Genomic DNA, 15504 nt, shown 5'->3' with positions numbered 1-15504 from the left:
AAGCTGCTATATGAAAGGACGTAAACAAGAGAGCAGGTTTTATCTGAGGGACTCGGGCTTAGCTGGATGTGTCCCTTTCTGTCCAGGTCTATTGTAATGCAGTCTTCAAAGGAGGGTTTATAAAAGGCATATTACCTGCATGGAAGTTTTGGCTGAAAGGAGAACTTCATGAAAATCCAGTTTGGATATTCTTCTGGTTTGGGGAGGACAGAAACCATGCGTAGGAATAACATTTTTCAGTCATTTTTATTAGTTTATTATATATATTACCAGGCAAAAAGCGGTTTACAAGCATCAACAAGGATTTGATCACTTTCTTATATAACCTCAAAAACCCCACCTAAAATGAAAAAAATCCCAAAGTGGAGATAAGTGTTACAAAGTTTTAAGGAAGCCCTAGGTATTTAAAGGATTGAACATTCAGAATTAAGGCTCTAAAATACAATAATAAGATCTACAGAAAGTCATACGAAGAACACCCTGCAAACTTTGACTCTTGCTCGTAACGTCATCAGTCTTCACCCTTCTCTGACTGCATTATCCAAACCTGGCTTTCTCAAGACAAGGCCTGGGAAAATTATTCCCAAAGTGGGTATGGTTTTTTTCTGCAGGGAAGACTCAGCTGTTGAGGAGGGGTGGGGGCTGGGGGAATGTTCCCCTGCAAAGAAGGAACCTTTCTTACTGTTGGTGGGATTTACACCTGAGTTCAGGAGATCTTCAACCAGAGGGAACAGAGTTTTCCTAAGCCCTGCTTACCATAGGCAAAGCTGATTCCAATTCCCTTGGTTTGGCTCCAGTTATAGGAAAGAGAACAAGTAAAAAGGGTTGCAGTCTCTCACCCTGAATCCGTGGCAACTAACAGCAACCCCTTAAAGAAAATATAGACGGGTGAGAGGCAGCAAATCTGTCTGTTTTTACAGGATGGCTTTGAGTAAAGCTCAGATTTTGATGAGGCAAAACTAGAGATGTAGCAAAAGGAGCTGTAGCTATGAATCAGGCTTATGAAGTAGTAATTGCAGAGGGGGAAGGCCACAAAAGAGGCTGAGTCATTTGGTAGGCAACGTAGTGAGGTTAAAGTTGCACAGCTCTGTGATACATACATGCTCTCCTCTTAAATGAACACACATCCACTACTGTCCTGCTGAAATGCTAAACCTGCCTGAAACCCTCTTAAGGTGATTTAGTGCTGACTTGGGTCTTACTCCAGACGCCTACCTCTATGACAAGGATCACATTTGTAGTGGCAAAAATAAAGACAGAAAGGTAGTAACATGGTGTCAATGATGTGGCTGAATTTTAATTTTATTTTACAGTGTAGCATTTTTTCTAGCTAACAGGCCTCTTCTAGACAAAACAAAACAAGAATACTCACTCTGCTCTTCAGTGAGAGTGTTAACATTCATTATCCCAACACGTTCTAGCTGCCTGCACAAAAATATCCTTTTTCAATGCTTGCTTGTGATGGAAACTGTTCATTGTGATTTGCTAGTGCAAGCTCTGGATCCTCATCTTCTTTCTGCTCTCTCCTTGGCTCTGATTTCCCTCTCACTTTCTTGTGAGAACTGCTCTTTGGCGAAAGCAATCTCTCTCTTTCGCTTCTCTCCTTCATGCCTTCAGGTTGCTGAAAGGCAGGACAAAAACAGCAGGGAATTAAAAGTGACTCCCACATGAACAACATTTCCTGATTTTTTTCCATAATAATGTGTATTAAAATATACCAGTCACCTACCTCTGCCAGATCCGCTTTAACATGATGAGCTCAAATTCAAGGCCCCAGCCACTCACCTTAAAGCTCAGCAAGGGGCAGCATGCTTTTGATTATACTGTATGTATACTGTATGTATGGTAGGTGGGATCACCTACCTGGAAGGCTTCAGCGGGAGAGGAGACAGGAGGGAGGGAGTCTGAAATTTCAGCCTAGATTCCATATTTCTAACCTTTCACGTGATCCATCTTCATGTGCCTGAAGGCAGCTTCAATGCTGGCTGCAAAGACCTCACTGAAAACAGGTACTTAAGTGTCCTCAAAGCCACTTAAGAGAAGCAACACACGAGGAAAGAGATGAAATGGAATTATCTTCCTCCACTGCTTTTTTTTCTTAACCTACGCTGTCACGTAAAAAGTGGTTTGAACGATACCCACGAAACTCTGAACATAAAAATATGGAATTTTCAACACCTAATTTAGAGATCCAGGTTTAAGCCCACTCCCCAACTTCCTTTCAGATCTCTAATGGCTATCGTTCAGTTCTTCAAGGCCCTGAAGTCCTTTACACCTCACAAGCTGCAGTGGTAATTGAGGGAATGACAGCAATTTGGTCTACTTGGAAGATAGATTAAAATATAGCCCAGTGCACCCCACTGAGGATCACCAGAATCCATGTTTTTACCTGGAACCAAAGTCATACGTAGTATGTTATACTCAGTATACCGATCATACTACTTTTACACATTCACAGACTTTCTAGCTGAGGGCGCTTTTGAGAAATGATAAATAAACCAGACAACTACTGGTGAGGGGTGGTAAATGAGGCAATGTGAAGCTCCAGATGAAATAAATTCTGAATAGTTCCTAAAGGGGAAAAAGAAGGTTATAGAAAACACATAAAATTGTAACAATTGCATAATAAGAGTTATCATCACCGTGATTCTGCATAGTCTTAGAGGACTGGGCATGCAAGGACTGTAATCGTGGGACTGATCATGCAATGAGGCTGCTATTGAAAAGAGATTGTTTTATCTCTTGTTGCTGGATGGAGGATCTGCAAAGAGAGCTGAAAATTGTTTCTCTGCACGAACCTGTCAGAGTCGATAAACTGAAAAGAGAAGATACTTCCCTCTGTGGTTATTTGGTGCTAATAATGTTAGGTGTTATTCAAGCACAGCTTTTCTAACAGGGTGACTGAATTTGATATTATTCTTCTGATACTTAGAAAGGAGTTAGGGTTTGTTACCCTTCCTTCCACTTTATGATACATTGGGTAGAGTGTATCATAATAATAAAAATATGTTAAATTGTGATAGACAAAAGGTTGTTACTGGCTACTTCACTGACACAAACCATACAGAAAATGCTCGTGCTTCAGGACAGAACGACAGGGAGAAGAAGAGGACATAATGGGGGGGGGGGGAGGGTGAATCCATGCTGCATGCCCTTCCAGTGAAAATGGGTTCAGCCGCTTGCAGCAACTGCTGCAGGTGTGTGGTGACATGATAATCAAGAAGCAGATGGACAGAGTCCCAAGGAGTAAAAAAGAAGCCCCTCAGACACAGTGTCTTGGCAGTCCTACTGAAAATACCGTATATGGTTAAACCAGTCAGCAGCAGTGGGAGAGAGCTGGGTCTCCTGGCAAAAGTAAAGCAAACCTGCTTTTATATTCTCACGTTTTATTGGCACAGCTGAAGAAACCTCTGAAAACATCTCACTGCTATAGCCAGTGCAGTGTCTCATTTTGGAGATACACATTTTGGAATAAGCATAGAGGGCAACACTGCATCAGGAATGCTCATTCTAATGATATGGCCACTTTAAGCTTGTTTGCTCTACTGTACAGACCACATCATTTAAGAAATTCTATTTCAAGTTTATTTCTGCTCTGCCTCCAGCAAAGCAATGGGGATTACACCAAGGATGAAGTCGGCCTGTGGGTTTTTTTGTTTGTTTGTCTTTGGTTTGTTTTTTTTTTTGTTTATCTTAAGGCTGCTATTGGTTGCTACCTACCAAAGAAACTGAACGTTTGCTTCTGAAATGCAATTGCTTCTCAAAGGACTCTGCAAATTCCTGGATGGAGTTTGATCTTGTCCCTGGGCATGAGCTGTCGGTGGAAGGTGTTCTGCTTGCCCTCTTGTGGCAGTGGCATTTGCCATCTTGGTCTTCTCGAAACCCCTTGCAGCCCTTGAGATGCCCTGAAGAAGAGACTTTGGTAGAGGCAGGAAGTCTTGTTGTATGGAGGGAGGAAAGCTTGGCCTGCAACAAAAGAGGTCTTTGTTGAGTATTGAATATAGAAGTAGAGCACACAGGGCAGATTCTTTCTGCCACAGAGCACTCTCTGAACAGTCGTGCACAATGAAGGACCTTGCCCAAACTCCCATACCTTTCCTTACATGTGCAGGAGAATCACGCTGCCAAGACCCTGTTTTGCAGAGGCAGCAGCAGAATTGGTTTTCTTCCAGTTTTTGAGTATCTAAGCTTTGGCGCCCAGGTAAGCATTTCAAGTGTAAAGCATGCTGGTTCCTCTTAGTGCCCGCTGATACTAAAAGGAACTGGGACACTTGAGAACCTCCAAAAATCACGCCTCCCATAGGGTGACTGATTCTAGGCAGGACTCTTGAAAAGCAAGGACCCAGCCTTTTATTGCCAGATTCGCCAGGTGCTGAGTTTGACCCATGTAGGCTGAGGTGTTATCAGATGTCCGAGTTCACTGGAGTGCAACAGGGACCATTTCTAGCCCAGTCATGTTCAATTTGGAGCACAGCTTACATGCAGACAAGAGGCTCTACTGCCTGTCTCTGAATTTTATGCTGATACCTTGGGCACTTTTGTCCTGAACTGATGAGGAAGCACTTTCAAGGTGCTGAGGGATACAACCCTCAGAGAACTGGTAGGAAACAGGCTTCTCACAACAACATTTGCAGGGCTAAATTGCGAAGGGAGTAAACAGAGTTGTTTAGTTTCTGTGTCGTTCAGTTTTCCCAGGCCTGGCACGTAGATAAAAGCTGATGATCTGCATCAGCTGTGTTTAAGTAAATGTTTGTAAAGGAGATTAAGGTGATACAGAACTGCTCTGTACTGTGGAGTCATGATGGTTTTAGAAGCAGACAGACCTGCAGCAAGAGATTAGTGAGAGGGTTACCACATAGAGCCAGATGTGCCCCAAACCCTGCCAGCCTTTGCTGCCTCTCAGGAAAAGGGGCAGAATATTGGTAAGAAGCAGGTGGTGAAAGCTGTGAGGGACAGATGGGACATACCTGAAAGATGCCAGTGTCAGATCAGGACACTCCAGGCATTGAACTGTTATGTAGATGCTTTGGATAGATATACCCTTTTTATAAGCCTAGTGCTAAGCCTTCAGCTACTGAGTAACCCTGAGCAGCTCTTCTGACTTTAGGGGAGCTATGATCGTTTATCAGAGCTGAAGGGCTATCCCACATATCCTGTAATGCTTTCTAAGAAAAGCCAGGAGAAAACCTTACCCCCAGTGTGCAGGGTTGTGCATTAGACGAGAAATGGGATGATCATACTCCCCTTCCCCCAGTGAGACTGTTTTGTAGCCAGCAAGGAGAAAGACGCTTGATGCTGGCTGAACTTTCTGCTCCAGAGGTGGCGTGGCTAGACCATAGGCCATGCACTGGTCCCTTCTCTCCTCTATAGGCTAGAAAGCAGCTGTAGAGCTATGCAGGCACCACCACAATGCTCGCTTTCCTCAGGTCCCCGCACCGGAGGTTTTGGGGTCTTAGCTTTCCTAGGCTGCAGCCACTTACTCAGTCCCTACATCAGATGCTTGCCTCATGATAATACCATCTGGGCAATGTGAAACCTCTTCTCTCTAAAATGGCTCTTGCTCTTGGAGCCTGAGGGGGTTCAATGTGCCACGCCTGTGAATCTCCTCACAGCAGCACAGCTTTTGAAATGTATTAATATTCTGGATATTAGAGGTGCTGTTACTGCAAACTTTTTTTTTTTTTTAAACAAACAGCAGTGGAAAGCTAAACCATCTTGTTATGGTGGCCACATGAATCTGCAACCCTTGGACTGTAAGGGACCCAAAATATTCTCCTATATACTTTTGTTTTTACTCTGGCCCAGATGCTATTATAAATGTATCACCACAGCAAGGATTTGTACAGCCCTTCTCTGAATAATGGGGTTGTGCACCTACATGGTTGTGACTGCATCATGTTAGACAGGCTTAATGAGGGGTGCTAGATCACCAGTAAATCTGTACCTGATGGCGTTGTGCATCTTCCAGCAAAATACTGCTGTTCCTTGGCTCCCTCCTTAGTAGTTTCTGCCTGCAGCCGTTGGCAGCAACTAGAATATATTTTTCTTGGGTCTATATATCCTGTTATTTACTAGTTTGTATTTCCCATTTTCAGACATCTGCATCTCTTGGTTCTTTTAAATAAGTCTTATATATGACAGAAGCACCTAATACTGAAGGCTTTTCAGACCATACTGTATTAGTTCAGTTTCATCTTCAGCTACAAGCTTGCTTCACTAAGCAGTATTATGACTGCCTCTGAGAGTAGTGCTAATGATTTCTGTTATACTTTTTTTACTTTGAAGCATACTGCTTCAAAGCAATCAATACAGCTGTAATTTCTGCAAGGTCATATTGTATTGTGGTTTAAAAAAGCAGCAAAGCAATTATGTCATGCTTGAGGGACAGGAGTACATACACCATGTCAAGCTGAACAAGCTAAATGTCTGTCATGTCCTTTTAATGGCACCAACAAATGGCATCAACATATATTATTTCCTGGAAATCCAAACGGTCTCACGTTAAAAATCACCAGTATTTGTTCTTAGAGGGTTTGAACAAAACACAGGACAGGTGGAACTAAGGATGATATTCTATCAATTCTGTTTTGTAATATCTGTAAATGTTTTACTTTACTAAGACATTGCTTTTTAATTTCCATTCACAGACAGAATTATAGTTAAGCACTTAACAAAGAGACTGTAGTTCACACATTGACGTGGCAACAAAGATCAGGAAAGGAATAGGCCTTCTTCCAAAATGCGTATCTGCCTCAGTGGACTAAGGGTAAGGCTACACATGTCAATTTAGGTAATCCTATCACTGTGGCTACGCATGCTCTCACAGTATCTCTGCGTGATATATATCCCTGTTGCTAGACTGGTGACCGCGCTCATGTATGCCAGCATGTTGCGTATTATGCACGTAACCCTACAGAGAACAGGAGCCTGAACACAACTGCTCAAGCATGAGCATTTTGTGGCTTATTACTAGTACAGTACGCTAAGTCTTCTTTTGTTTAAGATTGACTCTGTGGAGAATTGAAAGTAATAAAATGAAGTTCAACAACACAGCAGATCTGACACTCACTTTAGATACAACCCATGTGGCTTTCTTCCTGTGTCTTGGTTTTAATACATGCATTTAAAACATCTACTTGATGCTAAATGGTTTGGTACCATTGTAAAAAAGAACAGGCTAAGGCCTGCTTTAATCTGTTTCCCTTCTCAGAGTCTCAGCAGCTGCTGGCAGCCAGAGATTCCCTCTTTCCCTCTGTATCCGCTCTGTTGTCCGCTGCCTTCCCTGACCAAAGGTCTCTGAGCACAGCTCCTGCTTCCGGTCCTCTCCTTGCCCCAGCAGCTGCCGCGTGCCTATGGCTGGTGGCTCTCTACAAACTGCCCTCCTTCGCTGCCTGCTGGGGTCTGCCCTGGAGTAGCTCGTAAACTGGAGGATGCGTAGGGAGGAGGTACAGCAGGGGAAAAGGCAGGGGAAAGAGCGAATGATAGATCCTCCCCTGTACAACAAGGGGGAAGAAGTAAGTTTGGTAATGCTAGGAAAGCCAGAAGCACCTGTTCTCAGGGTTTGTTTCTCAATCCTTTAATATTCCTTTTTTCTGGCAGAGCCTTTGGGTAACAAATGCCAGGCATGCTTAGTGTATCTATTTACACAATAGGTAGCAGATTGTTTGCTAATTGCCTGTCTAAAACGAACAACGCAAAAAAAGTACAAACAAAAACCTCAAGAAATTAATGTCAATATAAATTACCTATTTTCCTCTTTCTCTGATGGAGAAAATAATTGCTTCCATCTTTTGGGCTCGGTCTCAGGGCTCACACAGCTGTCAGTGAGAAAATTAATCTTCAGTGGGTCAGTATGAGTGTTCATTGTCTGCTGAAGTTTGCACTGTGACCCCCGTACTTTAGGAATATTTTAGAACATTTGATGTTCACATTCTGTCCTAGACCCTTCTTTCCCTCCAAAAACCTTATAGTCAAGCGTTTATTCCTTAAAAATGTTTTGGCCTAGGCTCCAATGATACCGTGGCAGGTGTTCACTTTGACTGTTTTTTAGATTAAGTGTCAGCAACTACAATAGCAGTCACTCCTTCTGCTCTCACCTTTAGCTGTTCTTATCGGATTTTCTGTGGAGTAGCAATGTCTACTTGAAGGTGGATACATCTATAACGCTGTAAAACTTGAGCGCTGCTCCTCTGCCTCCTATATTTTCCCGAAACAGAGAGCTTGGGAGGGAAGAAACTGTCCTGAACCGAAGTGAGGTCAGCTAGAATGCGACAAGGAAAGTCATAGCTAGGCACTTCAAAAGGGAATCATAGTTCACTGTATCTAAAGTGTGCTGCAGGCAGCAAGTTAAAGGAGTTGAAAATAGATTACTTGATTCTTCAAAGGCAATTTTCACATTCAGCGTTGGCCCATAGCAGCATATGCAACTCTGCCTTTTTGGAGGGGAACAAAGGTGCAAGTTTTTGTCTGGAAGTCTGGACTAATCATTTTAGCTTGGACTGGAAACCAGGCTTCCAGAGGCCAGCTGCAGGCTCTGCCAATGACCCAGTGAGGGATGAATATCATTTTGTGTTCCTCTCTACAAAATGGAAATGACAATAGCAACTCAAAAGCATTTTGTGAAGCTCATCTTAGTAATGTTTGTGAGGTATGCTAAGAACCTGAAAAAAAATTAAAATTGTTGCTAATTTCCATAAAGCACACCACGGAGTGAGTTTTTCTACAAAAGTTTTTCCATATTTTGGGAGGTTCCACAATGACAGGACACCATTACCACCGTGTTTGGGGTGATAGCAGAGGCTTGAATATCACTACAGCACAGGGGAAACTGCAAGGAAGACCAACATATCAATCTGCAGTTGAAAGCAGTGTACAGAGTTACGAAAAACACCTTTGGCTCTACGCTGCTTGCATTTTGCTACGTAATGCCAAAATGGTTTTTGTTCAGACACAGTTCTTGTGGGCTGAATTGCCCCATTGCTGATATACTGCATAGCAGCCCTGGCAAATGAGACAGAGTGTGCTGGGAGCGCTGCTTGGGCAGTACAATTGTATCTGCACAGTTTTGCCCGAAGCTGTGTCAGTCAGACCCTGCTGACTTGATTTTCATGAGGACAGCTACGCTATCTTCATGTATAATGCTAACACAGAAGAATGGGTACACTGTGATCCACTGAAGAAAAGAGATGCGGTCTGATATCAGTTATAGTAGCACCCCCTGCCCCAATTCATAGCACTGCTCTGATAAAATTAAGGTGATATTTAACTCACAGAAGTATTCATACGTTCATAAGTATTTTGAATCTCACGGTAGTTCCTGTGTGCAATAATTGTGTAAAACACGCACTCACATGCAGGTGAAATAGCAAGTTGTTCTGAACAAGGAGATGCTCTTTCTGAAGGAGATGTTTCTAAGGAATGATTACTGCCCCTGTTGGTATAATTTCTAGAGTTGGTTTAAGACAACATGTTTTAATGCTGTTCACTACCAGCTAGTCAGCGATCTCCAAATAGAAGAGGTTTCATATCAAAACTCACAGCAAAATCTGCAAACAGATATCCCCTTCTCATTCCCCAAGTCAATTCTTGGCAATGAGAAATAAAATAACTGAAATTTCTCTCTTGTGCAATACTGCTGGACCAAGACAAATTTGTGTGGAGCGTTAATGTAAAGGTCAGGCACAATTATGTTTACAGGATACTTTAACTGACTGAACAGCATTGTCCTCGGAAAGAGAAAATCATAGTTTTCTCTTTCTGTAAACTTAACATAATGCAAGTAGAAGGTCTATAGTTAGCAAAATATTTAAGCAGCTTTTGAACAAATTAGATATAAGAGTATGCTTAAAATTAAAGTATATGAACACACACACATCCATACACACATAAATGAAGATATGTTCAGCAACTTGCTGAATAGGAAGTGATTTAAAGTACATTCTTACACTTCAGTTTGTATTGGGGTCTAATCTGACTGCACTGTTCTGAGAAGGACAAAATTGAAATATGATAACATTAATAAATTAACAAACATTAATAAATGGTCTGTTTTCAGGCATTCTAATGGAATCTATTAGCAAAGCTCTAGCTCAGGGTCTGCCCTGCATTCTGTGACCATGGTGAAATATAACAATAAATTAAAAAAAAAAAAAAAGAGTGATCAATTAGTTCAAAACTGATGAATGAAGGTTACTTGTGAAGGTTACCTTTCCAGCCTGTCCCTGAATCCAAACAGAGAGGAGATGGTTTTGGTCTGTTTTGTTTTTCTTAACTGTATTTGTTGAAAAATCGCACAGCTTAGAACATGGCAGATCTAGTGGAGAACCGGCAAGGTAAAATACAGCACCTCAAAGAAAACTGTTTGGAAAAGAATAGCTGTTTCTCCACGATATAATAGCATTTGCTTTGTTGCAGCCATGATGATCTAAGGCTATAAGTGAGAAATGGTTTATAAGGAGACATAATATCTTTGGTAAGCCAACCAATGCAGCTGGAAACTAAAGAGAGGATTGAGGAACCTCAGCCTTTCTTTAGGGCTGAAATAAAAGCAATAATCTTCAAGCAAAGAGCAATCTGGGAACAGCTGCTTTCAGTTTAACTTAATTCTGATAATCCGTCAGTTGTCAGCTGTCTTGAAAAACAGCTTGTACATGTGAAACCTGTCCTTTCTTCCCAACTATTTTGTTGCTCTAAGAAAAGAAGATGCCTGAAGATCTTACTTCCAGTATAATGAGCTTTATTATGTGTTCCATCCTTATTTTCAGAACCAGATGTTTAAAACCAGGACGGACCATATCCTCTGGCTTAAAGTAGAAGTTACGCCTTTTAGCTGTTTAGCAAACAGCTAAATTCCAGGGAGTAAAGTGTGCAGCCTACCAGAGGCAGTATAGTTGCAGAATTAGGTCCAAATCCTATGAAGACATAAGACCTTATGTAGTTTTACACATGTAAGCAGACTCATTGAAGACAATGTTTATGCAGGCCAAATTTCTAAAATGTTTTGATCTCCGTCAGTTCTTGCTTAGCGGAGACAACAACATTGTAATCTGTAGCTGCAACTCCTGCAGTTATGACAGCTTTCTCCTTACTTTTCTGATCCCATCTTCCCTTATCGTGGAGTTTGCTGGTTTCCTTTTATTCTAACAGTGTCTGAGGCCAGACTCTGACACTTGCTGCTGCCAGCAGGAACTGCACATACTCAGCAAGGTGTACCACACTCACCCTCATAGAGCTGCAGGGTCAGACCCCTGGAGATGGCACCTACATCTATGCATAAAACACACACACGCGTGCGTGTACACACACATACACATACCACACACAGAAAGTTGCACACAGTTCTTACCGGAAGGGAGGCTCTCCTTTCACTAAAGAATTGCGTCTGACGTTTCTTGTGGCTTCTACCCTCTTTGTCATTCTCATCAATCAAGTTGTGGCCCCAGAAACTGCTCATCCATTTTGCAAAGGAGATGTCATCATCCTCTTCATATTCCATGTACAGACGCTCCAAACTTGGGGGACTCTCCCGACCAGACACGGAAAGGCAAAGTCAAATGCCACCACTAAGCCAACAGCCTCACACTGGTCTGTCAGCAAGAGGGAGAGGAGATGCAGTTTCAAGCACTCCCTCTGCACTCCATCCCCCAAAACCCATCCCACTGGAGCCCTAGGCACTGTCTAAACATAAAGTCAATTCCTTCTCATCTATTTTCAGTGAGGTTTCTTTTAATCTTTCCATTACAGAGATGTCCAATATGACACTGCCGCAGGGGGGTGATGGGAAGGGAAGTGCATTGTCAACTCCATATTCATTGCTGTAAAGTGCACCAGCTGTCAATAGCAATGGAGAGCTGCCCGCAGTAACATGCCTGGAAGGTGTGTACTCTTAACTCAAAGCAGGCTTGTGATTTTCAGAAGCAGAACTGACATATTGACAGTGGTTAGAAAATGGCACGGCTGCTTACAGAGGCTTGAGTGACTTTGCGGGGGAAAAAAACTAAACATGAATATTGCCCTCTTCCCATGCTGCCCTCCTCCTAACTTCTGTTCTCTCTACTCTTCCTTCCGGTATTTGGGAAATATGGTCTGTCCAAGGAGAAGACAGGCCCCCCTGAGAAAACTTCTTGTTCATTTTGCAGGTTTTTGCAGTCAAATTTATTTCATCTGCCATAGCAGGGTCACAGTAGACCTAGCTTTGCTTGAGTGCATGCAGAATGAAGATATATGCTGCACTGTGGCTGTAATATAAGGTTATAATTGTTGTGGGTTTTTTTATATTTCCAAATGTGTGATAGAATGTGCGAACTCTATTGCAGCCCATTAACGTGCTGTTTGTATACTATGAAATCAGAGAGATGTGTTACATGCCTTGGGACGTGGCAGAACTGCATGGGGGAGCGCTTTGAGCATGCGAAGCCTGCTGGGATAGCGTTGGAAGACTGGATAGGAGGAAGTGACCCAAATCTATCTCCCTACAGGGAACAGTCCTTGGTGCGTCTGCATTGGTTTGGTGATGCTAGTTGGCACTGGCCAGAACTGTACCGGGAAACTTGCTAACTAATAATTATTATGGACAATCAGTAGCCCAGCCTTAAAACTTGCTCCTTGCCCCTGTTTTATTTACCAGCATAGACGTAATAATAGAACATCAGTTTCATTCACGTTGGTGTAGGTGTGAGGCGTAAGTTTTCCTAATACCCTATTGTGGTTTAGGACTCTTCATTCTGAATAATGCAGGCGAAGGGACCAATAGGTCAAGGATGCCTGTGTGGGGGAGTTTCACCTCGTCTGGGGCAGATGAGACCATAAGTGCACAAGGACCTGGAGTACACGGGTGTACAGATAGCAAATCCTCAGGTGTTGCACATCAAAGCTTGGCACAGATAGGTAGGAGCGAGAGGAATACCTACAAAACAGTACAGTAAAAAGACACCTGAAACAATAAAAAGGATGTGTAGGTTGATTCTCTGGATGGGGAAGAACACTCTGGGGCATATTCAGACAGCCTAGATTCAACTTAAGTCCTCGAGGCTAGTAATCTGTACAGGTCAGATATGTCCAAAGGCCTAAGCTAGCTCATAGGAAACACCATGCGGGTGGCATTAGGCTGCCTCAGTAGGACCCTGTGAGCCTACTGGTATGTACCTTGTATTGTAGGGCACAAGTTTCTTCTTTTCTGATATGTGAGACAGAACTGTAGCCCGACAGGTCAAGTGGGGAATGCTTCTGCTGTGCTGCTGAGACAGGTGACAGGGAGAAGTGGGGGAGAGGCTCTCCCACAGCTTTGGCAATAGATGCTTATGTAAACAGTAATAATCCATACATTAGGGGGCACGTGGCTCAGGCTGTTTGTTGCCAGGCAGCAAAGTACATTGACTCAGAGTCCAAGAGGGCAGAACCACGTGAAGAGGCAGGACCACAGTGCAGGAGGGGTTGGCTCACTAGTGCTCTGGAAGAAATGGAAATAAAAGCAACCAAAAGCAGCAGCAGCTGCTGTTTAACTAGCAAAGCCTGCAGAGGTTAGGAGGTCATTACAGTGACCTCACATCAAGGTTGTAAGTGTCATCAGGACTCAGGGCAAAACTAAATGTGCTTTGGCAAATTTTAACTGGACGTCATTAGACTTCTGAGGCATCTGCTTTGCAATCTTACTTTAGTTTTTATTTTCAACGTTTTTTTTCTTCAGAGCAATGATCAGTGTCTTCACATATATTCCATTTCCTTCCTACCTGCGAGGAAATGTCTTTGTTGGATATGGAGTTACTAGGGTTACCTGAGCATAAAAAATTGTCAAAGAAGACTTGTCTTTATGCTCAGCTGAGTGCTCCAGAGAAACAAGCGGAGGCAGGAGTGAGGAGCATTCCCCTCCTACAGAGCAGGACACTAAGCAGGCCAGAACCTTTAGCTTCGGTGACCACAGCTCTTTCCTCATTCGGGAGAGTCAGACAAGCACAGGCCACTTCCTCACTACTGACACTGCTCTCTTATTTCAGCTGAGAGTTTCAGGGAAAAAAACACTTTTTTCCCCTTTCTTCAGTGAAGACGTTTCTCTTCCTCCACCAAGTTTTCCAGACAAGAAGGTAGCTCTGACAACCAAACGTGCTTTTCTTCCTTCTTTGAACACTTTAAAGAAGAATCCACAGGGTTAGCAACATACTCTTGCCAGGTGAGTGTGGCTGGCAAACCAAAGGCAATTCCAGTGTGCATGTTCTTGGGCAAAAGCTCCAAGACACCGAGTGTCAAATAAATAGGTGTCTTGGTAAATTTTCCTTCTCTTTCCAGTGGTTATAGATGGAACTACCTAGATAGCTATTAAAACAGCTACAAGCAATTATATGCTGTTTGCAGTATACACACACGCACAGGTGTACAGTCTGTATGTATACAATAGCATATATAAAAAATTCCTGTATTGTATATTTAATGGTTTTTCTGAACACAGATAGATTCAATCAGTAACTACAAAGTAAACAGAAAATAGCATCTAAAGCAAGGATAATTTTTTAACCAAATGTTTCGGTACAGTGTCCTAGAAACCTGCTGTCAGGCCTATGTATGAACTGTCCAGAACCTGCTTCTACACAAAATTAATCCAGACCTAAAGATAAGCTAATAATTTTTAGGCCTAGCTAATAATTTCTTTAAACTCAGAATGATTCTGTATTTTATACCGATGAAGTCGTAAAGGTGGAAATCTGTGAGGAGGGAAATTATCATGGAGAAAGTGAAAAAGGAACACTTATTTGTGGAAGACGTTGGCCCTGACCTACAGGAGAAAGACTGACAACCTGCAGAAGGAGACAGCCATTGCCTCTTAGCGCCGTCATCCCTTTGACATTGGAGGGAATAAAAACGGTATTGGACAACCTATTTTAAACTAGCGTGTAAACAGCTGAAACCCGGTTTACCTTAGTGGTATTTCCACAGAGAGGCAGCATCAGTTACTAGATAAACGTGCGCATTTGGACAAAATACACCGGCTCCCAGGTGCTCAGGCCTCCCTCAGGCCGGCGTGAGGCTCCGGGCTCGGCGTTGGCCGGCCGGCGGGGCGGTCGGTGGCCCCGCGCTCCCCGGCACGGGGCAAACGTGCCCGTGGGGCGTGCCGGCAGCAGCCCGGCCCTGGGCCCCTTCCCCACCCCAAGTGGGGCAGTGCAGCAGCAGCACCCAGCACCTCGGGGGGCCCCTGGGTGAGGGCCCAGACGCCTTGCTCGCCCCGGGGGGCACCTTCCCCCAGATCTGCGCCCCGGGGAAGCCCCAAGCGCCCTCCCTCCCCCCTGTGAACGGGGGGGGTAGGAGGGGGCGCGCCTTGATGGCAACGGGAGGGCACGGCTAGGGGTGCCGGTGGGCACCCAAATATGGAGGGCACCGTTACACAGGGGTGCTGTTCCAAGGAAGCACCGTTATGGGGGGGGGGGGAGAAGGCGCCATTTTATAGGGGGCACCACGACAAGGGGATGGAGTTGCGTGGGGGGGGGGGGCACCATAATGGGCGACACCGCTCCACGG

The 15504-nt window shown here is 43.7% G+C and overlaps 1 protein-coding gene across 1 annotated transcript; it reads right to left on the bottom strand.

The window, feature by feature from the left end:
- Positions 1-228: 228 nt before the first annotated feature.
- LNP1 (leukemia NUP98 fusion partner 1) lies at positions 229-11590 on the bottom strand. Its single transcript, XM_009675258.2, has 3 exons — positions 11345-11590; positions 3721-3966; positions 229-1621 (listed from the first exon to the last, which is right to left on the bottom strand). The coding sequence occupies exons 1-3, from the start codon at positions 11492-11494 to the stop codon at positions 1418-1420; spliced, it is 600 nt and encodes a 199-aa protein (XP_009673553.2). The 5' UTR covers positions 11495-11590; the 3' UTR covers positions 229-1417.
- Positions 11591-15504: the final 3914 nt, after the last annotated feature.

This window comes from Struthio camelus, chromosome 1, assembly GCF_040807025.1.
Source record: "Struthio camelus isolate bStrCam1 chromosome 1, bStrCam1.hap1, whole genome shotgun sequence".
Lineage (NCBI taxonomy): Eukaryota > Metazoa > Chordata > Aves > Struthioniformes > Struthionidae > Struthio > Struthio camelus.
Note: the sequence above shows the minus strand (reverse complement) of the source record. Positions and strands in the feature narration are given on the sequence as shown.

What these genes read in the sequence shown, in the direction of transcription:
- LNP1 (XM_009675258.2), bottom strand. Translation starts at nt 11,494, where the DNA reads ATGGAATATGAAGAGGATGATGACATCTCCTTTGCAAAATGGATGAGC. An exon ending in AAAGGAGAGCCTCCCTTCCG is followed by an intron (nt 3,967 to 11,344) that starts GTAAGAACTGTG and finishes CTTTTGTTGCAG; the next exon opens with GCCAAGCTTTCCTCCCTCCA. An exon ending in GCAAACGTTCAGTTTCTTTG is followed by an intron (nt 1,622 to 3,720) that starts GTAGGTAGCAAC and finishes CCTGCCTTTCAG; the next exon opens with CAACCTGAAGGCATGAAGGA.